The sequence below is a fragment of the Anomaloglossus baeobatrachus genome, chromosome 5, assembly GCF_048569485.1.
Source record: "Anomaloglossus baeobatrachus isolate aAnoBae1 chromosome 5, aAnoBae1.hap1, whole genome shotgun sequence".
Taxonomy (NCBI): Eukaryota; Metazoa; Chordata; class Amphibia; order Anura; family Aromobatidae; genus Anomaloglossus; species Anomaloglossus baeobatrachus.
Window position 1 is genome coordinate 299209753 of NC_134357.1, and position 25830 is coordinate 299235582.

Here is a 25830-nt window from a genome sequence, read left to right on the forward strand (position 1 = left end):
AGTCAGCCTCTCAGCAGGAGAAATTCCGTTTCAGGTTCCCCAAGCGTACAACGAGTATGTTTCTGGACCACTCCGACTTCAGAGAAGCAGTCCAGAAACACCGAGTTTGTCCAGATAAGCGTTTTTCCAAGCGCCTTAAGGATACACGTTATCCCTTCCCCCCTGACGTGGTCAACGGCTGGGCTCAATGTCCCAAGGTGGATCCTCCAATCTCCAGACTGGCGGCTAGATCCATAGTTGCAGTTGAAGATGGGGCTTCGCTCAAGGATGCCACTGACAGACAGATGGAGCTCTGGTTGAAATCCATCTATGAAGCTATCGACGCGTCTTTTGCTCCAGCATTCGCAGCCGTATGGGCACTCCAAGCTATTTCAGCGGGTCAGGCGCAAATTGACGCACTTACACGTACGTCTGCGCCGCAAGTGGCGTCCATAACCTCTCTAACGTCGGCATTTGCGTCCTACGCTATTAATGCTGTCCTGGACTCTGCGAGCCGTACGGCGGTTGCAGCCGACAATTCGGTGGCAATACGCAGGGCCTTGTGGCTACGGGAATGGAAGGCAGATTCGGCTTCCAAAAAGTGCTTAACCGGTTTGCCAATTTCTGGCGACCGTTTGTTTGGTGAGAGGCTGGATGAAATCATCAAACAATCCAAGGGAAAGGAAACATCCTTACCCCAGGCCAAACCAAAATTACCACAACAGAGGAGGGGACAGTCGAGGTTTCGGTCCTTTCGGGGTGCGGGCAGGTCCCAATTCTCCTCGTCCAAAAGGCCTCAGAAGGATCAGAGGAACTCCGATCCATGGCGGTCTAAGTCACGCCCTAAAAAGACCGCCGGAGGTGCCGCTACCAAGGCGGCTTCCTCATGACTTACGGCCTCCTCACATCGCATCCTCGGTCGGTGGCAGGCTCTCCCGCTTTTCCGACACCTGGCTGCCACAGGTAAAAGACCGTTGGGTGAGAGACATTCTGTCTCACGGTTACAGGATAGAGTTCAACTCTCGTCCTCCGACTCGATTTTTCAGAACATCTCCGCCTCCCGAGCGAGCCGATGCTCTTCTGCAGGCGCTGGGCACTCTGAAGGCAGAAGGAGTGGTGGTCCCTGTTCCTCTTCAGCAACAGGGTCACGGTTTTTACTCCAACTTGTTTGTGGTTCCAAAGAAGGACGGGTCTTTCCGTCCTGTCCTGGACCTAAAACTGCTCAACAAACACGTAAAGACCAGGCGGTTCCGGATGGAATCCCTCCGCTCAGTCATCGCCTCAATGTCCCAAGGAGATTTCCTTGCATCGATCGATATCAAAGATGCTTATCTCCACGTACCGATTGCTCCAGAGCATCAGCGCTTCCTGCGCTTCGCCATAGGAGACGAACACCTTCAGTTCGTGGCACTGCCGTTCGGCCTGGCGACAGCCCCACGGGTTTTCACCAAGGTCATGGCTGCAGTAGTTGCGGTCCTCCACTCTCAGGGTCACTCGGTGATCCCTTACTTAGACGACCTGCTGGTCAAGGCTCCCTCTCAAGAGGCATGCCAGCACAGCCTCACCGCTACTCTGGAGACTCTCCAGAGTTTCGGGTGGATCATCAATTTTCCAAAGTCAAATCTGACACCGGCCCAATCGCTGACATATCTTGGCATGGAGTTTCATACCCTCTCAGCGATAGTGAAGCTTCCGCTGAACAAGCAGCGTTCACTACAGACGGGGGTGCAATCTCTCCTTCAAGGTCAGTCACACCCCTTGAGGCGCCTCATGCACTTCCTGGGGAAGATGGTGGCAGCAATGGAGGCAGTTCCTTTCGCGCAGTTTCACCTGCGTCCTCTTCAATGGGACATCCTACGCAAATGGGACAGGAAGCCGACGTCCCTCGACAGGAACGTCTCCCTCTCTCAGGCAACCAAAGCTTCCCTTCGGTGGTGGCTTCTTCCCACTTCATTATCGAAGGGGAAATCCTTCCTACCCCCATCCTGGGCGGTGGTCACGACGGACGCGAGTCTGTCAGGGTGGGGAGCAGTCTTTCTCCACCACAGGGCTCAGGGTACGTGGACCCAGCAAGAGTCCTCACTTCAGATCAATGTTCTGGAGATCAGGGCAGTGTACCTTGCCCTGAAAGCGTTCCAGCAGTGGCTGGAAGGCAAGCAGATCCGAATTCAGTCGGACAACTCCACAGCGGTGGCTTACATCAACCACCAAGGAGGAACACGCAGTCGGCAAGCCTTCCAGGAAGTCCGGCGGACTTTGATGTGGGTGGAAGCCACGGCCTCCACCATCTCCGCAGCTCACATCCCAGGCGTAGAAAACTGGGAAGCAGATTTTCTCAGTCGCCAGGGCATGGACGCAGGGGAATGGTCCCTTCACCCGGATGTGTTTCAGGAGATCTGTCGCCGCTGGGGAATGCCGGACGTCGACCTAATGGCGTCCCGGCACAACAACAAGGTCACGGCATTCATGGCACGTTCTCACGATCACAGAGCTCTGGCGGCAGACGCCTTAGTTCAAGATTGGTCGCAGTTTAAACTCCCTTATGTGTTTCCTCCGCTGGCACTGTTGCCCAGAGTGTTACGCAAGATCAGGGCCGACTGCCGCCGCGCCATCCTCGTCGCTCCAGACTGGCCGAGGAGGTCGTGGTACCCGGATCTGTGGCATCTCACGGTCGGCCAACCGTGGGCACTACCAGACCGACCAGACTTGCTGTCTCAAGGGCCGTTTTTCCATCTGAATTCTGCGGCCCTCAACCTGACTGTGTGGCCATTGAGTCCTGGATCTTAGCGTCTTCAGGATTATCCCAGGAGGTCATTGCCACTATGAGACAGGCTAGGAAACCAACGTCCGCCAAGATCTACCACAGGACGTGGAAAATATTCCTGTCGTGGTGCTCTGCTCGGGGTTTTTCTCCCTGGCCATTTGCCTTGCCCACTTTCCTGTCCTTTCTTCAGTCCGGATTGGAAAAGGGTTTGTCACTCGGCTCCCTTAAGGGACAAGTCTCTGCGCTCTCTGTGTTTTTTCAGAAGCGCCTGGCCAGACTTCCACAGGTACGCACGTTCCTGCAGGGGGTTTGTCACATCGTTCCTCCTTACAAACGTCCGTTGGAACCCTGGGATCTGAACAGGGTGCTGATGGTTCTTCAGAAACCACCGTTCGAGCCAATGAGGGATATTTCTCTCGCACGCCTTTCGCAGAAAGTGGTTTTCCTAGTAGCAGTCACTTCACTTCGGAGAGTGTCTGAGCTGGCAGCTCTGTCATGCAAAGCCCCCTTCCTGGTGTTTCACCAGGACAAGGTGGTTCTGCGTCCGGTTCCGGAATTTCTCCCTAAGGTGGTATCCCCCTTTCATCTCAATCAGGATATCTCCTTACCCTCTTTTTGTCCTCATCCAGTTCACCAATATGAAAAGGATTTGCACTTGTTAGATCTGGTGAGCGCACTCAGACTCTACATTTCTCGTACGGCGCCCCTGCGCCACTCGGATGCACTCTTTGTCCTTGTCGCTGGCCAGCGTAAAGGGTCACAGGCTTCCAAATCAACCCTGGCTCGTTGGATCAAGGAACCAATTCTCGAAGCTTACCGTTCTGCTGGGCTTCCGGTTCCCTCAGGGCTGAAGGCCCATTCTACCAGAGCTGTGGGTGCGTCCTGGGCTTTGAGGCACCAGGCTACGGCTCAGCAGGTGTGTCAGGCGGCTACCTGGTCGAGCCTGCACACTTTCACGAAACACTATCAGGTGCATACCTATGCTTCGGCAGATGCCAGCCTAGGTAGGCGAGTCCTTCAGGCGGCGGTTGCCCACCTGTAGGACGGAGCCGTTACGGCTCTATTATGAGGTATTATTTACCCACCCAGGGACTGCTTTTGGACGTCCCAATTGTCTGGGTCTCCCAATGGAGCGACAAAGAAGGGAATTTTGTTTACTTACCGTAAATTCCTTTTCTTCTAGCTCCAATTGGGAGACCCAGCACCCGCCCCTGTTTTTTTGTGTACACATGTTGTTCATGTTGAATGGTTTCAGTTCTCCGATATTCCTTCGGATTGAATTTACTTTAAACCAGTTTATAATTTTTTTCCTCCTTCTTGCTTTTGCACCAAAACGGAGGAGCCCGTGGGAGCACGGGGGGTGTATAGGCAGAAGGGGAGGGGCTTTACACTTTTAGTGTAATACTTTGTGCGGCCTCCGGAGGCATAGCCTATACACCCCAATTGTCTGGGTCTCCCAATTGGAGCTAGAAGAAAAGGAATTTACGGTAAGTAAACAAAATTCCCTTCTTTGATCAGGCATTGCTAAAGGTGGCAATACCAAATGTGTGTGTACATTTTTATTTTTGTAAACTTTTAATTTTCAATGGGGCGAAAGGGGGTGATTTGAACATTTTTAGTTTTTTGTTTTGTTTTTTTTTAATTTTAATAAAACTTTTTTGTTTTGTTTTTTATTATTACTAATTTACTTGTCCCCTAGGGGACTATAAGGATCAGCAGTCTGATCGTTCATTCATTACTGTTGATCACAGCTACACAGCTGAGATCAGCAGAAATGCTTGTCTCTTGTAATAAGCATCACTCTGGTGCCTGTTACAGGAAGTGAGTCATGTGAGCTACAGGAGTCGTCATATGACCCAGTGCTACCATGGTAACCTTCGGCTCCTTCTGATCGTGTCACGTGACTTCCGGTGGCGGCGTGTGAGTGTAATTTTACCACGCCGGCGCTTTAAATCGCCTGGTCACATTTTGACATTGCGATCTAAAGGGTTAACAGGCCTGGGTGGATCGCCGATCTACCTGGGCCTGCGAGGTACATAAGTCAGCTGTGCAAATAAACTGAAATGTGCGGGGATCTCCACCGGCTGCTCTTTTTCAGTACACTGTGGTAGAGTGAATGGTGGTGTTCAAAAGTACAATAACGAAAAAAACAAAAACAAGCCCTCGTACGACTGTGTGGATGGAAAAATAAGTTACGTCTCTTGTGTGGAAAAAAAAAACGGAAAATCACCCGGGGCTGAAGGGGTTAAGTGTAGTGAACCACTAAGAGGTTCACAATGTCGTATCCGATGGCTTCAAGCAGTCTGATCAGCATGTTAACCAAGAAACTCGTGTTCAGTTTTGTAAAATGGATGAATGGTCTAAGGTTTGGGTGTGTCGTCCATGTTCTCCACAGCACTGTCATCTTTATGTCTGTTCCCACACTTTGGGCCTACCATGGTTTTCTTTTCTTTCTCCCTTTTTATAGTCCCAGACGCTGACAGAGTTTGAATTAAAGTGGCAGCACTGGCGGGAGGAATGTGAGCGTCATCTACAGTGTGGGACCTTCTCATCCAGTCCTGAGATGGAGACCATCTGTAAGGTGCGTACCCTTAATGCGATATGTCCTTATGGGGGGGCCATTGCTTGGTTCATTTTTTAAATAGAGAGCTATCCTGAGACAACTATTCTTGTCGTGACTCCATGCATGACCTGTTGGGGTACTTGAAAATGTTTAATACGAATATGAAGGAAAGGCAGTTATGTATTTCTTTGTCGCTCCATTGGGAGACCCAGACAATTGGGTGTATAGGCTATGCCTCCGGAGGCCGCACAAAGTATTACACTAAAAGTGTAAAGCCCCTCCCCTTCTGCCTATACACCCCCCCGTGCTCCCACGGGCTCCTCAGTTTTTTGCTTTGTGCGAAGGAGGCAGACATGCACGCATAGCTCCACAGAGTAGTCAGCAGCAGCTGCTGACTATGTCGGATGGAAGAAAAGAGGGCCCATAACAGGGCCCCCAGCATGCTCCCTTCTCACCCCACTCTTGTCGGCGGTGTTGTTAAGGTTGAGGTATCCATTGCGGGTACGGAGGCTGGAGCCCACATGCTGTTTCTTTGTCGCTCCTAATTGGGAGACCCAGACAATTGGGTGTATAGCTACTGCCTCCGGAGGCCACACAAAGTATTACACTTAAAAGTGTAAGGCCCCTCCCCTTCTGGCTATACACCCCCCCGTGGGATCACGGGCTCCTCAGTTTTATGCTTTGTGCGAAGGAGGTCAGACATGCACGCATAGCTCCACTGTTTAGTCAGCAGCAGCTGCTGACTATGTCGGATGGAAGAAAAGAGGCCCCCAGCATGCTCCCTTCTCACCCCACTTGCGGTCGGCGGTGTTTGTTAAGGTTGAGGTACCCATTGCGGGTACGGAGGCTGGAGCCCACATGCTGATTCCTTCCCCATCCCCATTAGGGCTCTGGGTGAAGTGGGACTTGACCGGTCTCCGGGCACTGAGACCGTGCTCCATCCACAGCCCCTGGAGGATCTGCTGGATACGGAGCGGAGTTTCCTCAGGGACAGGACCCTGCTTCATTAAGGTACTCCGTGTCCCCGTGCTTACCGCACGCACACTGCAGCATTGCTGGGTGTGTTAGTGCGCCGGGGTAAACAGCGCTGCTGCGCTTGTGCCGTTACTCACTACAGCTCTGCTGAGTGAGGAGACTTAGTACGATCGGCCGATCCGGCCGCTGGGGTCAGTGTTTACTGCGTCGCGGCTGGGATTTGTGGTGCGCCGGGGACTTCCGCGCTGGCCGTGCATATATGACGGCCGCGCTAGATTACTACAGTCCCCGGCTTTTGCGGCCTAGTTCGTATCGTTCCCGCCCCCAGACCTGCCAGTCAGGAGGAGGGCGGGACGCTGTACAGACCAGCAGCGCTAAGAGCTGGAGTCTGTTTTACATACTCCAGCCCTCACACTAGGCACAGTGGGACGCAGTTTCCCGCACTTTTGTTTGTGGCACGCCCACGGTCCGCCCCTCTTCACAGGACGCCAGCAGCCATTCCTGCCTGCACGCTGAGCTGCAGAGGGGAGGCTGGGAGACCCAGACAAGGGATTCTACGACCTCACACCCGCTTTTCAGCGGGCGGTAAGCAGCCCTCAAGGGCTCTCCCCCACTTGTGCCATAGTGTACTTTGTATTTTGTGCTGGCAATACTTTACACTGTACGGTCGCTGGTGATTTTCTGCTATATACCCTCCTTAGATTTCTCAAGGAGACAACAGCATGTCGTCCGCAAAAAGCAAAAGTGCCAAGGCACGGACTTTATATGCTGCCTGTACCGCATGTGGGGCTGCCCTACCGGCAGGTTCCACTGACCCCCATTGTGTGCAGTGCTCGGCCCCTGTGGCAATTGCTCAGCCGGGGCCTCTGCTAGAGGTGACCCAGGGAGAACCACCTGTGAATGCTGTCCAGGTGACAGGGACGGAGTTTGCAGCTTTTGCTGACAGATTGTCTATGACTATGTCTAAAATTCTTGAAACATTGCAGTCTAGACCAGTAACTCAGACCATGGGCACTGTTGGTTCATTGCCCCCTGGTCCCCCTCAGCTGGAACACTTCCTAGCTCCGGGGGTGTCACATGCACCCCAGGGTGACGGCTCTGACTCGGACGACAGTCCCAGACAACCTAAGCGGGCTCGCTATGAGCGACCCTCAACTTCATCACACTGGTCAGGGTCCCAGCGGGACGACTCTCTGTGTGATGAGGCGGATGTAACTGATCAGGATTCTGATACTGGGGCCGCTCTCAATCTAGATACCCCGGATGGTGACGCCATAGTGAATGATCTTATAGCGTCCATCAATAAGATGTTAGATATTTCTCCACAAGCTCCTCCTGCGGAGGAGGCAGCTTCACAGCAGGAGAAATTCCATCTCAGGTATCCCAAGCGTAAATTAAGCACTTTTCTGGACCACTCTGACTTTAGAGACGCAATCCAGAAACACCACGCTTATCCAGATAAGCGTTTCTCCAAACGGCTTAAAGATACGCGCTATCCTTTTCCCCCTGACGTGGTCAAGGGCTGGACACAGTGTCCCAAGGTGGACCCTCCAATCTCCAGGCTTGCAGCCAGATCTCTAGTTGCAGTGGAAGATGGGGCGGCACTTAAAGATGCCACTGACAGACAGATGGAGCTCTGGTTAAAATCCATCTATGAAGCTATTGGAGCGTCGTTGGCGCCAGCATTCGCAGCCGTATGGGCACTCCAAGCTATTTCAGCTGGCCTTACACAGGTCGACACGGTCACACGTACATCTGCTCCGCAGGTGGCACCATTGACCTCTCAAATGTCTGCATTCGCGTCTTACGCGATTAATGCTGTCCTAGACTCTACGAGCCGTACGGCGGTGGCGTCATCCAACTCCGTGGTTTTACGCAGAGCCCTGTGGTTGAGAGAATGGAAGGCAGATTCTTCTTCCAAGAAGTGCTTAACCAGTTTGCCTTTTTCTCGTGACCGATTGTTTGGTGAGCGTTTGGATGAAATCATTAAACACTCCAAGAGTAAGGATTCAGCCTTACCGCAACCCAGACAAAACAAACCCCAACAGAGGAGGGGACAGTCTGGTTTTCGGTCCTTTCGAGGCTCAGGCAGGTCCCAATTCTACTCGTCCAAAAGGACTCAAAAGGATCAGAGGAGCTCAGATTCTTGGCGGACTCAATCACGCCCAAAAAAGCCAGCCGGAAGAATCGTTACCAAGACTGCTTCCTCATGACTTTCAGTCTCCTCTCTCCGCATCCTCGGTCGGTGGCAGGCTCTCCCGCTTTGGCGACATTTGGCTGTCACAGGTCAAAGACCGTTGGGTGAGAGGCATTCTGTCTCACGGGTACAGGATAGAGTTCAGCTCTCGTCCTCCAACTCGTTTCTTCAGAACTTCTCCACCGCCCGACCGAGCCGATGCTCTGCTGCAAGCGGTGTCCGCTCTAAAGGCGGAAGGAGTGGTGACTTCCGTTCCTCTTCAGAAACAAGGCCACGGTTTTTACTCCAATTTGTTTGTGGTGCCAAAGAAAGACTGGTCGTTCCGTCCCGTCCTGGATCTAAAGCTGCTCAACAAACACGTAAAAACCAGGAGGTTCCGGATGGAATCTCTCCGCTCCGTTATCGCCTCAATGTCTCAAGGAGATTTCCTAGCATCAATAGACATCAAGGATGCTTATCTCCACGTGCCGATTGCACCAGAGCATCAGCGTTTTCTACGCTTCGTTATAGGAAGCGAACACCTGCAGTTCGTAGCTCTACCTTTCGGGCTGGCGACAGCCCCTCGGGTCTTCACCAAGGTCATGGCAGCAGTAGTAGCAGTCCTGCACTCGCAAGGTCACTCTGTGATCCCGTATTTAGACGATCTACTTATCAAGGCACCCTCTCAAGAGGCATGCCAACACAGCCTGAACGTGGCACTGAAGACTCTCCAGAGTTTCGGGTGGATCATCAACTTTTCAAAGTCAAATCTAACCCCGACCCAATCACTAATATATCTTGGCATGGAGTTTCATACTCTCTCAGCGATAGTGAAACTTCCACTGGACAAACAGGGCTCGCTACAGACAGGGGTGCAATCTCTCCTGCAGGGCCAGTCGCACCCCTTGAGGCGCCTCATGCACTTCCTAGGGAAGATGGTAGCAGCAATGGAAGCAGTTCCTTTTGCGCAGTTTCATCTGCGTCCATTACAATGGGACATTCTCCGCCAATGGGACGGGAAGTCGACGTCCCTCGACAGGGAGGTCTCCCTCTCTCAGGCAGCCAAGGAATCTCTCCGGTGGTGGCTTCTTCCCACCTCATTGTCAAAAGGAAAGTCGTTCCTACCCCCATCTTGGGCGGTGGTCACGACAGATGCGAGTCTATCAGGGTGGGGAGCAGTGTTTCTCCACCACAGGGCTCAAGGTACGTGGACTCGGAAAGAGTCCACCCTTCAGATCAATGTTCTGGAAATCAGAGCAGTCTATCTTGCCCTACAAGCCTTCCAACAGTGGCTGGAAGGCAAGCAGATCCGAATTCAGTCGGACAACTCCACAGCGGTGGCATACATCAACCACCAAGGGGGAACACGCAGTCGGCAAGCCTTCCAGGAAGTCCGGCGGATTCTGACGTGGGTGGAAGACACGGCATCCACCATATCCGCAGTCCACATCCCAGGCGTAGAAAACTGGGAAGCAGACTTTCTCAGTCGCCAGGGCATGGACGCAGGGGAATGGTCCCTTCACCCGGACGTGTTTCAGGAGATCTCTCGCCGCTGGGGGATGCCGGACGTCGACCTGATGGCGTCACGGCACAACAACAAAGTCCCGGTTTTCATGGCACGGTCTCACGATCACCGAGCTCTGGCGGCAGACGCCTTAGTTCAAGATTGGTCGCAGTTCCGGCTACCGTATGTGTTCCCACCTCTGGCATTGTTGCCCAGAGTGCTCCGCAAAATCAGGTCCGACTGCCGCCGCGCCATTCTCGTCGCTCCAGACTGGCCAAGGAGGTCGTGGTACCCGGATCTGTGGCACCTCACGGTAGGCCATCCGTGGGCACTACCAGACCGTCCAGACTTGCTGTCTCAAGGGCCGTTTTTCCATCTGAATTCTGCGGCCCTGAACCTGACTGTGTGGCCATTGAGTCCTGGATCTTAGCGTCTTCAGGATTATCCCAGGAGGTCATTGCCACTATGAGACAGGCTAGGAAACCAACGTCCGCCAAGATTTACCACAGGACGTGGAAAATATTCCTGTCGTGGTGCTCCGCTCGGGGCTTTTCTCCCTGGCCATTTGCCTTGCCCACTTTCCTGTCCTTTCTTCAGTCCGGATTGGAAAAGGGTTTGTCACTCGGCTCCCTTAAGGGACAAGTCTCTGCGCTCTCTGTGTTTTTTCAGAAGCGCCTGGCCAGACTTCCACAGGTACGCACGTTCCTGCAGGGGGTTTGTCACATCGTTCCTCCTTACAAACGTCCGTTGGAACCCTGGGATCTGAACAGGGTGCTGATGGTTCTTCAGAAACCACCGTTCGAGCCAATGAGGGATATTTCTCTCGCACGCCTTTCGCAGAAAGTGGTTTTCCTAGTAGCAGTCACTTCACTTCGGAGAGTGTCTGAGCTAGCAGCTCTGTCATGCAAAGCCCCCTTCCTGGTGTTTCACCAGGACAAGGTGGTTCTGCGTCCGGTTCCGGAATTTCTCCCTAAGGTGGTATCCCCCTTTCATCTCAATCAGGATATCTCCTTACCCTCTTTTTGTCCTCATCCAGTTCACCAATGTGAAAAGGATTTGCACTTGTTAGATCTGGTGAGAGCACTCAGACTCTACATTTCTCATACGGCGCCCCTGCGCCGCTCGGATGCACTCTTTGTCCTTGTCGCTGGCCAGCGTAAAGGGTCACAGGCTTCCAAATCAACCCTGGCTCGGTGGATCAAGGAACCAATTCTCGAAGCTTACCGTTCTGCTGGGCTTCCGGTTCCCTCAGGGCTGAAGGCCCATTCTACCAGAGCCGTGGGTGCGTCCTGGGCTTTGAGGCACCAGGCTACGGCTCAGCAGCTGTGTCAGGCGGCTACCTGGTCGAGCCTGCACACTTTCACGAAACACTATCAAGTGCATACCTATGCTTCGGCAGATGCCAGCCTAGGTAGGCGAGTCCTTCAGGCGGCGGTTGCCCACCTGTAGGACGGAGCCGTTACGGCTCTATTATGAGGTATTATTTACCCACCCAGGGACTGCTTTTGGACGTCCCAATTGTCTGGGTCTCCCAATGGAGCGACAAAGAAGAAGGGAATTTTGTTTACTTACCGTAAATTCCTTTTCTTCTAGCTCCAATTGGGAGACCCAGCACCCGCCCCTGTTTTTTTGTGTACACATGTTGTTCATGTTGAATGGTTTCAGTTCTCCGATATTCCTTCGGATTGAATTTACTTTAAACCAGTTTATAATTTTTTTCCTCCTTCTTGCTTTTGCACCAAAACTGAGGAGCCCGTGGGAGCACGGGGGGTGTATAGGCAGAAGGGGAGGGGCTTTACACTTTTAGTGTAATACTTTGTGCGGCCTCCGGAGGCATAGCCTATACACCCAATTGTCTGGGTCTCCCAATTGGAGCTAGAAGAAAAGGAATTTACGGTAAGTAAACAAAATTCCCTTCTTTAACGTCAGGTGAGTGAGGGGAGAAACTGTCGTTCCTGTTTCACCCTGTGTGAGTTGCGTCTTATAATCACTGAGCTTCTTGACTTCCTAACAGGTTTTACTGGGAGCTGAGGATATCATGCTGGAGAAGAAAGATCTGTTAGGCACATGGTATCATTTCCTGGTATCACAGCTGCTTTTTACACATCCGACAGTGACGCTGACCGAAATCCACTCCTATGCCCAGGTGAGACGCAACCTGCAGATCGTGTACTGAAGCTGATATTGGCTTTATTAGCAGCAAGTTAAATATCACATTTGTAACATGTTTTACCTTGATTGTTGTGAGTTTATAAAAAAAAAAAAAAAAGTAACACATTTTTGTTCATATCCATATTCCAAATTCTACAATCCTTTCAGCTTCTTTCCAATAAATATAAGAGACTGCGATGTTTTTGCCCAATGAAAACCTTTTCTCCTATTTAACAATTGCTCCTCTGTTCTCTTGTACCTTCAGTCCTGCCTGGATATCTTTAATGCTGGAGAAAGCAGTTCTGAGCCATTGGACAACATTTTGCTTGTGGCTTTTGAGCTTGATATTCATCAAGTCATAAAGGAATTCAGGTAACCCACCAAATTTCGGTTGTAGTCTCTTAAAAATGTAAATCCAGTGTTTGTTTCGTTTAATTCTAAACATTATTTTATTCTTTGGTCTTGCAGCATTGGGACAAATAACTGGTGGTTTGTGGCTCATCTTACTGACCTGCTGGATCACTGTCAGCTCTTTCAGTCTCACAACCTATAGTAAGCTGGACCTACGTTTTTGGTAGGGGAGGGGGCAGAAGTAGAAAAACATACCAGTGATATATTTTGGATTTGGATGTGATTTATATAAATAAGTATTTCTTTGTCGCTTCATTGGGAGACCCAGACAATTGGGTGTATAGCTACTGCCTCCGGAGGCCACACAAAGTATTACACTTTAAAAAGTGTAACCCCTCCCCTCTGCCTATACACCCTCCCGTGCATCACGGGCCCATCAGTTTTATGCTTTGTGTTGAAGGAGGCACACATGCACACAAGCTCCACATTTTAGTCATCAGCAGCTGCTGATTGTATCGGATGTAAGAAAAGAGGGCCCCCCACAGGGCCCCCGGCATGCTTCCTTCTCACCCCACTGAGTCGGCGGTGCTGTTAAGGTTGAGGTACCCATTGCGGGTACAGAGGCTGGAGCCACATGCCGTTTTCCTTCCCCATCCCTTAGGGGCTCTGGGAGAAGTGGGATCCTAACCGGTCATCCAGGCACTGGGACCGGGCTCCATCCGCAGCCCCTGGGGGAATCTGACGGACAGGAGACTGGATATAATCAGGGACAGGGCCCTGCATCCATAAGGTACTCTGTGTCCCCTTAGGGACGGTACATGCAGCGCCTGTGTTACAGACGCCGCAGCGGCTCCTGTGTGGTTTGTGAGACCGGGACTACCGCGCCGACCGAGCCTGTTTGCCGGCCGCGCTTTTAACTTTAGTCCCCGGCTTTTGCGGCCTAGTACATGTACTCCCGCCCCCGGGCCTGCCAGTCAGGGGTAAGAGCGGAACGGCCGACTGGACGTCGGCAGTGAGGGCTGGAGCACGCTTTGGTATCCTCCTCCCCCCTCACTGAGCACTGTGGGGCACCAGTTTCCCGCACTTTATTAGGCACGCCCACGGCTCCATCCCCCCCTCAGAACGCTGGCAGCCATTGTTATAATCATTTCTGCCGGGGGGGGGGATTTCAGAACGGGCTCCGCAGTTCTGGGAGAAGTGGGATCCTAACAGGTCGCCGGTCACTGGGACCGGGCTCCCTCCGCAGCCCCTGGGGGAATCTGACGGACAGGAGGCTGGATATCATCAGGGACAGGGCCCTGCATCCATGAGGTACTCTGTGTCCCCTTAGGGACGGTGCATGCAGCGCCTGTGTTACAGACGCCGCAGCGGCTGCTGTGTGGTTTGTGAGCCGGGACTACCGCGCCGACCGCGCCTGTTGGCCGGCCGCGCTTTTAACTTTAGTCCTTGGCTTTTGCGGCCTAGTACATGTACTCCCGCCCCCGGGCCTGCCAGTCAGGGGTAAGAGCGGGACGGCCGAATGGACGTCGGCAGTGAGGGCTGGAGCATGCTTTGGTATCCTCCTCCCCCCTCACTGAGCACTGTGGGGCACCAGATGCCCGCACTTTATTAGGCACTCCCATGGCTCCCTCCTCCCCTCAGAACGCTGGCATCTGCAGCTCTGGGAGTCCCAGGCAGGGAATCTGGTGGACACACCACCGCTTGGGGCGGTGGGTAAGCCACACCAGTTGTCAGGTGCTGGACCCCCTTGGGTGCCGTAGTGTGTGTGTGTGTGTGTATATGTATATATATATATATATATATATATATATATATATATATATATATATATATATATATATATATATATATATATATATATATATATATATATATATATATATATATATATAATATATATATATATATATATATATATATATTATACACTTTCTCTATTCGGCAGCATTATTTGCTTTTGGCTATATCTCTAAGAGGAGACAACAGCATGTCGTCCGCAGAAAGCAAGGGTGCCAAGACACAGGCTTATTTTGCAACCTGTACCTCTTGTGCGGCTATGTTACCTGCAGGCTCCACCTACCCTCATTGTGACAATGCTAGGCCCCTGTGGGACTCACTCAGCCGGAGCCTCCGGCACTGGTGGGACCCTCGGCTCAGGTGGTACCGCCGGTTTACACTGCACAGATGGAAGGGACAGAGTTTACAATTTTGACTGAGAAACTCTGAGTCGCTTCACATTCCATGGCTCAGTCTATGGACAGATGGTCTGCTAAGATACTAGAAGCTTGGCAGTCCAGACCGGTAACACAGGGCCAGGGCACTGTGAGTTCATCGTCCCTAGGCCCCTCTCGGTCGGTACAGCAAAGGGCTCCTGGGGTGGCACCCAGATCCCACGGTGAGAACTCCGACACGGACCGCAGCCTCAGACAGGCTAAGCGGGCTTGCTGGGAACCTTCCCCGGCTGCATCACGCGGTTCGGGGTCTCAGCATGTGGACCCTCTGGAGGATGAAGCGGAGGTCGCAGCTCAGGGCTCTGATCCTGACGTTGCTCTCATTCTGGATACACCTGAAGGGGACGCCGTAGTAAATGACCTTATAACGTCCATCAACCAGGTGCTAGTCCTTCTCCCCCAACTCCACCTATAGAGGAGTCGGCTTCACAGTAGGAGAAACACCAGTTTAGGTTTCCCAAACGTACCCGGAGTGCGTTTTTCGATCACTCTAACTTCAGAGATGCTGTCCAGAAGCACAGAGCATTTCCGGACAAGCGCTTTACTAAGCGCCTTAATGACACACGTTACCCTTTCCCCCCTGATGTAGTTAAGGGTTGGGCTCAGTGTCCCGAGGTGGATCCTCCAGTCTCCAGACTGGCGGCTAGATCCGTAGTATTAGTGGCAGATGGTTCATCGCTCAAGGATGCCACTGACAGGCAAATAGAACTCATGATGAAATCCATCTATGAAGCCATAGGAGCGTCTTTTGCTCCGGCCTTCGCAGTCGAGTGGGCACTCCAAGCTATCTCAGCTTGTCTGTCTGAGACTAATGCGGTCGCACGTACCTCTGCTCCGCAGGTTGTGTCTTTGACTTCTCAGGCGTCGGCTTTTTCGTCCTACGCCATGAACGCCGTCCTCTGCGAGCCGTACAGCGGTAGCATCCGCCAATTCGGTGGCAGTCCGCAGGGCCATGTGGCTACGCGAATGGAAGGCAGACTCTGCTTCCAAGAAGTTCTTAACCGGTTTGCCATTTTCTGGCGACCGTTTGTCTGGCGAGCAATTGGATGAAAAACCGATGGGTGAGAGACATTCCGTCTCACGGTTACAGGATAGAGCTCAGCTCTCGTCCTCCGACTCGTTTCTGCAGATGGAGTTGTGATCCCCGTTCCGCTTCAAGAACGTGGTCGCGGTCTTTACTCCAACTTGTTCGGGGTACCAAAAAAGGACGGATCATTCCGGTCCGTTTCCGGGCCTCATTCTGCTCAACAGACACGTGAGAACCTGACGGTTTCGGATGGAATCTCTCCGCTCAGTCATCGCTTCGATGTCCCAGGGAGTCTTCCTAGCCTCAATCGACATCAGGGATGCTTATCTCCATGTGCCGATTACACCAGAGCATCAACGCTCCCGGTGTTTCGCCTTCCGGGTCGAACACTTTCAGCTCGTGACTCTGCCTTTCGGCCTGGTGACAGTCCCACGGGTCTTCACCAAGGTCATGGCATCAGTGGCGATGGGCCTACACTCTCAGGGACACTCGGTGATCCCTTTCTTAGACTATCTCCTAAGTCAAGGCACCCTCCCGGGTGGCATGTCAACACAGCCTGAACATTGTTTTGGAGACTCTCCAGAGGTTCGGGTGGATCATCAATTTCCCAAAGTAAAAATTGACACCGACCCAATCACTGACTTACCTCGGGATGGAGTTCATTCTCTCTCAGAGATAGTGAAGCTACCGCTGGACTAACAGCGTTCGCTGCAGACAGGGGTGCACTTTCTCCTCCGGGCCCAGTCTCACCCCTTGAGGCGCCTCACGCGCTTCCTAGGGAAGATGGTGGCAGCAATGGAGGCAGTTCCCCTTGCGCAGTTTCATCTGCGTCCACTCCAATGGCACATTCTCCGCAAATGGAACAGGAGGTCGACGTCCCTAGACAGGAACGTCTCTCTTTCACTGGCAGACAAAACCTCTCCTCAGTGGTGGCTTCTTCCCACTTCTTGGTCGAAAGAAAAGTCCTTCCTGCTCCCATCCTGGGCTATGGTCACGACGGACGAGAGTTTGTCGGGTTGGACAGCGGTCTTCCTCCACCACAGGGCTCAGGGAACCTGGACTCTGACAGAGTTCTCCCTTCAGATCAATGTTCTGGAGATAAGGGCAGTGTAGCTAGCCCTAAAGTCGTTCCAGCGGTGGCTGGACGGCAGGCAGATCCGGATACAGTCGGACGACGCCACGGCGGTCGCGTACATCAACCACCAGCACAGAGCGCTGGCGGCGGACGCATCAGTTCAGGTCTGGTCGCAATTTCGACTGCCTTATGTATTTCCTCCTCTGGCGCTGCTGCCCAGAGTGTTACTCAAGATCGGGTCCGACTGCCTCCGCGCCATCCTCGTCGCTCCAGACTGGCCGAGGAGGTCGTGATACCTGGATCTGTGGCACCTCACGGTGGGTCGACCGTGGGCACTCCCGGACCGACCAGACTTGCTGTCTCAAGGGCCATTTTCCATCTGAATTCTGCGGTCTTCAACCTGACTGGGTGGCCATTGAGTCCTGGCTCTTAGCGCTCTCAGAGTTATCTCTATCACGCCTTTCGCAGAAGGTGGTCTTCCTAGTGGCAGGCACATCACTTCGGAGAGTGTCTGAGCTAGCAGCGCTGTCGTGCAAGCCCCCTTCCTGGTTTTTCGCCAGGATGAAGTGGTTCTGCGTCCGGTCCCGGAATTCCTACTTAAGGTGGTATCCTCTTTTTCTTCTCAATCAGGATATCTCCTTACCTTCTTTTGGGCTCTCATCCAGTTCACAATTGTGAAAAGGATTGCACTTGTTAGATCTCGGGAGAGCACTCCGGCTCTTCTTTTCGCACACTGTGCCCCCGCGCCGTTCTGATGCGCTCTTTGTCCTGGTCACTGGCCAGCGTAAGGGGTCGCAGGCTTCCAAGTCAACCTTGGCTCGGTGGATCAAGGAACTGACCCTTGAAGCCTACCGTTCTTCTGGGCTTCCGATTCCTTTAGAGCTGAAAGCCCATTCTACCAGAGCCGCAGAGGCATCCTGGGCATTGCGTCACCAGGCTACGGCTGAGCAGGTGTGTCAGCACTACCTGATCGAGTCTGCACACTTTCACGAAACACTATCAGGTTCATGCCTATGCTGTGGCAGATGCCAGCCTAGGTAGGCGAGTCCTTCAGGAGGCGGTTGCTCACCTGTAAGAGAGGGCCGTTTTTTCGGCTCTTTTTATCGAGGTATTCTTTTACCCACCCAGGGACTGCTTTTGTACATCCCAATTGTCTGGGTCTCCCAATGGAGCGACAAAGAAGAAGGGAATTTTGTTTACTTACCGTAAATTCCTTTTCTTCTAGCTCCTATTGGGAGACCCAGCACCCGCCCCTGTTCCCTTCGGGCTATTGTTCTTTTGTGTACACATGGTTCATGTTGAAGGGTTCTTTTGGTTCATGGTTTCAGTTCTCCGAACATCCTTCGGATTGAATTTACCTTAGACCAATTTATAAGTTTCCTCCTTCCTGCTTTGGCACCAAAACTGATGGGCCCGTGATGCACGGGAGGGTGTATAGGCAGAGGGGAGGGGTTACACTTTTTAAAGTGTAATACTTTGTGTGGCCTCCGGAGGCAGTAGCTATACACCCAATTGTCTGGGTCTCCCAATAGGAGCTAGAAGAAAAGGAATTTACGGTAAGTAAACAAAATTCCCTTCTTAACTCGTCACTAATATTCTAAGGAAGCATATTTTTACATGTGCTATTGATGTGAATTTCTCACCCAATGTCTGTAACAGCCCAACCAATCCGCACAGGCAAAGAAATTAAACCATAGCTGACCATAAGTTTATGTGCAAAGATGAGAAATGACACAGGGACAAAGTATTGAACACACTTACTGAAATATAATACTTCTTAAAAAAAAGCTCTTTGTTGGTAAATACAGCTTTAACCCCTTAACGACCCATGACGTACTGGGTACGTCATGGATCGTGTGCCATTAATCCCTGCCGTGGGCAGGCGGCGGTGATCCGCGCACATATCAGCTGTTTTCAACAGCTGACATGTGTGCCTGATAGCTGCGGGTGGAATCGCTTCCACCCGCGGCCATTAACCCCTTACATTTCGCTGCCAAAATCTGGCAGCGATATGTATATGGGCGCCGCCATGACAGTTACTTACCCCACCCCCACCGGAAGTCACGTGACATGATCACGTGACTTTCGGTGGTTGCCATTGTAGCACAGGGTCTTGTGACGCCTGCAGCTATGAAGTTTCACTTTCGTTTTCACCCGGCTCGGAGCAGGGTGAAACAGGAAGTGACTGTATCTGCTGTTTACAGCTGTATAGCTGTGATCAGCAGATAAGAGCGATCGGATTGCTGATCGCTATAGCCCCTTAGGGGGACTAGTAAAATAAAAAAAAAGTTTTAAAAAAATAAAAAAACCTAAAAGTTCAAATCACCCCCCTTTCACCCCATTGAAAATTAAAGGGTTAAAAAAATAAAAAATATACACATATTTGGTATTGCCGCGTTCAGAAATGCCCGATCTATCAAAATATAAAATCAATTAATCTGATCAGTAAATGGCGTAGCGGCAAAAAAATTCCAAACGCCAAAATTACGTTTTTTGGTCGCCGCAAATTTTGCGCAAAATGCAATAACAGGCGATCAAAACGTAGCATCTGCGCAAACATGGTACCGTTAAAAACGTCAGGTCGAGACGCAAAAAATAAGCAGTCACTGAGTCTCAGATCCCGAAAAATGAGAACGCTACGGGTTTTAGAAAATGGCGCAAAATGTGCGCCACTTTTTTTGGACAAGCTTGTGAATTTTTTTTAACCCCTTAGATACAAGTAAACCTATACATGTTTGGTGTCTACAAACTCGCACTGACCTGAGGTATCACATAGATACCTCAGTTTTACCATATAGTGAACACAGTGAATAAAATATCCCAAAAACTATAGTACGATCACACTTTTTTGCAATTTTTCCGCACTTGGAATTTTTTTGCCGTTTTCCAGTACACTATATGGTAAAACTTATGGTTTCATTTAAAAGTACAACTCGTCCCGCAAAAAACAAGCCCTTATATGGCAAGATTGATGGAAAAATAAAAAAGTTACGGCTCTCGGAAGAAGGGGAGCAAAAAACAAAAACGCAAAAACGGAAAGTGCCCGGGGGCTGAAGGGGTTAAGACTCCTCCCTGTATGGAGACTGGCTGCATACATTGCTCAGGTGCGATTTTGGTCCATTCTTCCACACAAACACTCTGCAAATCCTGAATGTTCTGTGTGCTCTTTCTATGAACTCGGAGCTTTAATTCCTTCCGTAAATTTTCTCTTGGATTCAGGTCAGGTGATTGTCTGGTTCATTCTAGCAGCTTTGTTTTATTTCTCTGAAACCAATGGAGAGTTTCCTTAGCTGCGTGTTTGGGATCATTGTCTTGCTGAAATGTCAACTTTCGTTTCAATAACTTTGTAGATAGAAGCCATTTTTTTATAAAGGTGATTATGAGATTATGGGCGGGTACTTGCTGATGACAATCTCAGCGCTGCCCATAATCTCATGCGTGCGCAACACGTCACCAGCGGTCACACTGTGCTCAGTCCCGTGAGTGGCACTGGGCATGCGCGGGGACCGCTGGAGCACTGGGTGGCGTCATCAGGTATGGAAAGGAGTGATGGGGGACGGCATAAAGGACCAGGAGAGAGAATAAAGGACATCAGAAAGCCCGCCCCCGTGACTATAAAAAAAGATTGCCATACAAAAAGGTAAGACTTTATAAAGTCTTTATTTTGGTCTCACATGGGGCACAATAGCAACAGGAACCTTGCTAGAATGCAGCACAGGAGCTGCAGAGGGAGAATCTTTTAGGTTTTGGGCGAAATTTCTGCTGACAGGTTCCCTTTAATCAATAAAAGCAAGGAAAAATCATCCCAGCAAAGTTAATGAGAATCATGACTTGCGGTGCACACGCTGCTTTTTTTCCTTGCAGACTTTGTTGCTGACAAAAGAAGCAGCATGTCAATTATGTCTGAGTTTTTTTTTTTTTTTTTTTTTTCTGCATTTCTATAATGCCCTGCAGTGCTTTATCACTACAGGGGATTATAGCGCAGCACTTCGCCTCACACACTGTGCCTACAGCATCGTGTGCGAGGCTCTCCGTAGCTCAGTAACCCAGAGTTGTCATGGTGATGACCCAGGGTTACTATGGCAGCAATCGGGTCAAACAGGGACCCTATAGCCATTGAGAGTTAAGCGATACCTTTCCCTGCCTCCTGAATGCTGCAATCCAACTGATCGCAGCATTCAGGGGGCGTGGGCACCGCTCCGGGCAGAGAGTCGGGTCCCGGCTGTACCATCAACTGGAGACTAGGGCTGAGTGGACCGTACTGAAAGTTCGGATCCGCACGTTTTCAATGTTGCCTGGGTGCTGAATCCGGGCCTGGGATTTTGGGTGTTTGATACGGATCCGGCACTCGAGAAAATTAAAAAAAAAAATAAAGAAAAAAATAAAATAAGAATGAAGCAAGAGCTTCATACTTACTCAGGCTCCAGCCGGCTGTACACTGCTCCCATGATGCTATATGCTGCTCCTGCTGCCTCCCTGTGCTGCTCATTTCATATGCCCGGCTTTCCCTGCCCACCGGTCTGGCAGGCTTCTGTGATTGGTGGCAGTCAGATGCGCCCCCAGCCTGTGTGATGTGTCTCCCTGTATCCAGTCACCGCTCATCGTGGCTCATGCATTCTCTAGAGCGCACAGTGAATGGTCGTGCTCTATGCTGTGATATTCAGATGTAGCAGAGCTGATTAGCCGTAGGACCTCATGTGGATTACTTCGGACCTGCAGGGTTGTATTGGAGTTAATAAAGTGGTGAAAGAGGGTGTTGTTTTTTTTTGTTTTTTTTTTTCTCTTTCATTTAATTCCAAAGAGAGGATTTTTTTGGTATCTGTGTTTTATTTACTTTCAGATTAATGAAGCCGGTGTCATAGAAGTCTGTGCCATCATTAATCTAGGGCTTAGTAGCAGCTGTGTGCTGTTATTAACTCCTCATTACCCCGATTGCCACCGCATCAGGGCAATCGGGAAGAGTCGGTAAAGCGCTGGGCTTGTCACATCTAATGGATGCGGCAATTCCAGGCGGCTGGAGGCCGATATTTTTAGGCTAGCCCTCCCCAGCCTGAGAATACAACCCCAGCTGTTAGCTTTATCTTGGCTGGGTATGAAAACTGGGAGCTGCGCGTCGTTTTTTTTATTTATTTAAATACTTAAAAAAAAAAAAAAAAAAGAGCCACATGCGGTTCCTCTTAGGCCGGAGTCAAGTCACACTTGCGAGGGACTTGCATGAGTCTTGCGTCGCATCACCCAGCACGGCCGCACACTCTCCTGACAGGAGCGGGTCGGCTGCATGTAGTTCTGTGCAGCTGTACGCTTGTGTCTGGAGAGTGTCAGACCGTGCTGGGTGATGCGATGTGAGACTTGCGCGAGTGTGACTTCGGCCTTACGTTGCATTCACAAGAACCGTATGACTTGCAGGACTACCGGATCGCATCACCCGACACCGCCGCACACTCTCCGTCTTTGGACATGCTGCATAGAACTACATGCAGATGCACGCTCTTGTCAGGAGAGTGTGTGGCTGCCGAGTGATACGATGCAAGACTCATGCAAGTGTGTTACTCTGGCCTTATTCTGATACACAGCCATGGTAAAGCCCGACAGCTGGGAGCTGCAGCTGGGGGCTTTCTGTGCTGGTACCAGAATACAAGGAGACCCTACACCGATTGTTTGTTTTATTTGTTCATTTATTTTTATACCACGATACTGACCCGCAGACACTTGCACTGCTTTCCCCGCCCTCGGCTGCTCTGGCGCCTGTGATTGGTTGTAGTCAGCTGCCACTCAGGGTAGGGGCATGTCTAACTGCAACCAATTAAACACGCAAGTGGCCGTGGAAAGCGGTGCATATTCAATGAGGGTTAATTGTCAGCTCTGGAAGGGAAAGCGTGACCTTTAAGTAGCTTGCCGCCATCACGAAGGTTCAGTGAGTACACCACGCGATCCTACCCCCATATCCCTTCTGCCAACATTTTTATCCTCCGGATTCTGGGTACCATAGACTTATATGCGTACCTTATTCAGGACCAGATCCCGTTTTTTTTTTTTTTTTATTTTATTTATTTTTTTTAAATTCAGCAGGGACCCGCTGTCCCTGTTTTCTGCGAGTTCGCCCAGCTTTACTGGAGAACCAACAGCGATCGCCGGGGTACAGTGCAGGAACCCCTGTGGTCACCATGACTTAAAGAAGCATGGAAAATCACATATGAAAAAAACATGCAAATGAAATAAAAAAAATGTTTTTTCCTGCCAAAAAAAATGGATTTTTGTGTACTCACCGTAAAATCGTTTTCTCTTAGCCATCATTGGGGGACACAGGACCATGGGTGTTATGCTGCCTATCCATAGGAGGACACTAAGTAGATGCAAAAGCATAGCTCCTCCTCTGCAGTATACACCCCCTGGCCGGGCCAGGCAAGCTCCGTTTTAGTACACAAGCAGTAAGAGAAAAAGCCAGTAAAAACTTACCTCAACAGAGGAACATGAGAAAAAAAAAAGTCATAACCAAATAAAGTACTGAGAGAACCAAGGCCCAACAGGGCAACAGGATGGGTGCTGTGTCCCCCAATGATGGCTAAGCGAAAACGATTTTACAGTGAGTACACAAAAATCCGTTTTTCTCTGACGCCTCATTGGGGGACACAGGACCATGGGACGTCCTAAAGCAGTCCATGGGTGGGAAACATAAAAGAAGACAACACAACCCAAGGACTAGGAACCAGTCCCAGACAGCTTGGAGCGCCTACTTAGAGAGGTGCTCTACTGCCGTTTGCAGAATTTTCCTACCCAGATTTGCCTCAGTTGAAACCTGGGTATGGACTCTGTAATGCTTTGAAAACGTATGTAGGCTAGACCAGGTCGCAGCCTTACACACCTGTTCCACTGAAGCCTGATGCCGAATGGCCCACGAAGCTCCAACTGCTCGCTTGGAATGAGCCCGCAGCTCACTAGGAATGGGCTTGAGTTGCAAGCGGTAGACTTCCTGGATCGCAGAGCGAATCCAGCGAGCCAGCGTCCCCTTTTGAAGCTGCCTGTCCCTTCTTAGGCCCCTCAGGAATGGCGAACAAAGAGTCCGTTTTCCTAAAGGGGGCTGTCCTGGATATGTAATATCTGAGAGCTCTGACTAGGTCTAACGAATGCAGAGACCTTTCCACCCTATGAACCGGGTGTGGAGAAAAGGAAGGCAGGACAATGTCCTCGTTCAAATGAAACGGGGTAAGAACCTTTTGGAAGGAAATCCGGAAGGGGGCGCAGAACCACCTTGTCCTGGTGAAAGATCAGAAAAGGCTAGCGGCAAGAGTGCTGCCAGCTCCGAAACCAGTCTGATGGACGTAATTGCCACTAAGAATGTTACCTTCCAGGACAGAAGAGCAAGGGAGGATTCCTTGAGGGGTTCAAAGGGAGACCTCTGGAGACCGTCCAGAACGAGGTTGAGGTACCATGGTTCCAGCGGCCGTTTGTACGGGGGAACTAAATGGAAAACGCCCTGGAGGAAGGTCTTGACGTGCGGTTTTTGAGCCAGGCGGCATTGGTAGAAGATTGAGAGCGCTGAGACCTGCCCTTTAAGGGAACTGAGAGCCAACCCCGCTTGCAAGCCAGACTGTAGAAAATCGAGAATTCTGGGGATGGCCAGAGGCATAGGCTGGACGTTAGTTTCCCTGCACCACGAAAGGAAGATTTTCCACGTACGGTGGTAAATGCGGGATAAAGCAGGCTTTCGGGCGCTGATCATGGTGGCAATAAACGCGGGGGGAGAATCCCACTCTTGTTAATACCCAGGTCTCAATTGCCATGCCGTCAGCTTCAGGGCTCTGGAGTTCTGATGGGAAATGGGCCCTTGGGTCAGCGTGTCTGGGATGTCTGGAAGGCGCCACGGTGCGTCTGTGAGCATTTGTACTAATTTGGCGTACCAGGCGCGCCTGGGCCAGTCCGGTGCTATCAGTATCACCGGGACTCCCTCTGCCTTGATCTTCCTGATTACCCGCGGCAGTAGGGGTAGAGGTGGAAATATGTAAGACAGGCGGAAGTGGTGCCAGGAGCAGACTAGAGCATCCGCGCCGATGGACTGCGGGTCTCGTGACCTGGCTATGAACGCGGATACCTTTGCATTCAACCTTGAGGCCATTAAGTCCACGTCTGGTGTGCCCCAGCGGGTGCAGATGTGTAGAAACACATCTGGGTGGAGAGACCATTCTCCGGCAGCCAGGCCTTGGCGACTCAGTCTGCTGCCCAGTTCTCTACCACCGGTACGTGTACCGCTGATATCACTGATCCCGTCAATTCGGCCCAGCTGAGGATCTTGTGGGCCTTCGAGATAAGCCGCTTAGCTGCGGGTTCCCCCCTGCCGATTGATATAGGCTACAGCTGTCGCATTGTCCGATTGAGCTTGAATCTGACGACCCGCTAGCAGAGGGCAGAACGCTCTGAGCGCGAGGAAGATCGCGCGGAGTTCCAGGATGTTGATGGGAAGGAAAGACTCCTGGGGCGTCCAACGTCCTTGAGCAGTGTGGTGCCGGTACACTGCTCCCCAGCCTAGGAGGCTGGCGTCCGTTGTCAGGACCAGCCAGTTCACTGGGAGAAAAGATCTCCCCTTCGATAGGGATGAGGACCGAAGCCACCAGCTGAGTGCGTACCTGACTGAAGGCGTCAGGTGAAGATGTCTGTCCAGGGAGAAGGGGCTCTTGTCCCAGGCCGCTAGAAGGGCTAGCTGCAGTGGGCGGAGGTGCAGTTGAGCAAAGGGTACTGCTTGCATAGCCGCCTCCATCCTGCCGAGCACTTTCATGCTGAATCGAATGGAGCGAGACGGAGGACGTAGAAGGCAGCGTACTGCTCGTTGAAGAGCGATCGCCTTGTCCTGAGGGAGCAGGATCAAGCCCCGACGGGTGTCCAGGGACATGCCCAGGAAGGTGATGGATCGTGATGGGATCGGGGATGATTTGTCCAGATTCACTAGCCACCCTAAGCGGGATAGGGTGTCCACAGTGATCTGTACGCTGGTTGAGCAGTCGCGGAAGGAGGGGACCTTGATGAGGAGGTCGTCCAAGTA

The 25830-nt window shown here is 51.4% G+C and overlaps 1 protein-coding gene across 1 annotated transcript in view; it reads left to right on the top strand.

Annotated features, from left to right (window-relative positions):
• The window catches only part of NUP85 (nucleoporin 85), a 141936-nt gene that overhangs the window by 80719 nt on the left and 35387 nt on the right, over positions 1-25830 (top strand). Inside the window, exons 9-12 of the mRNA XM_075349637.1 lie at positions 5211-5324; positions 11976-12107; positions 12378-12484; positions 12581-12664. Coding sequence (XP_075205752.1) covers positions 5211-5324; positions 11976-12107; positions 12378-12484; positions 12581-12664 — 437 coding nt within the window. The remainder of the gene's footprint in view (positions 1-5210; positions 5325-11975; positions 12108-12377; positions 12485-12580; positions 12665-25830) is intronic.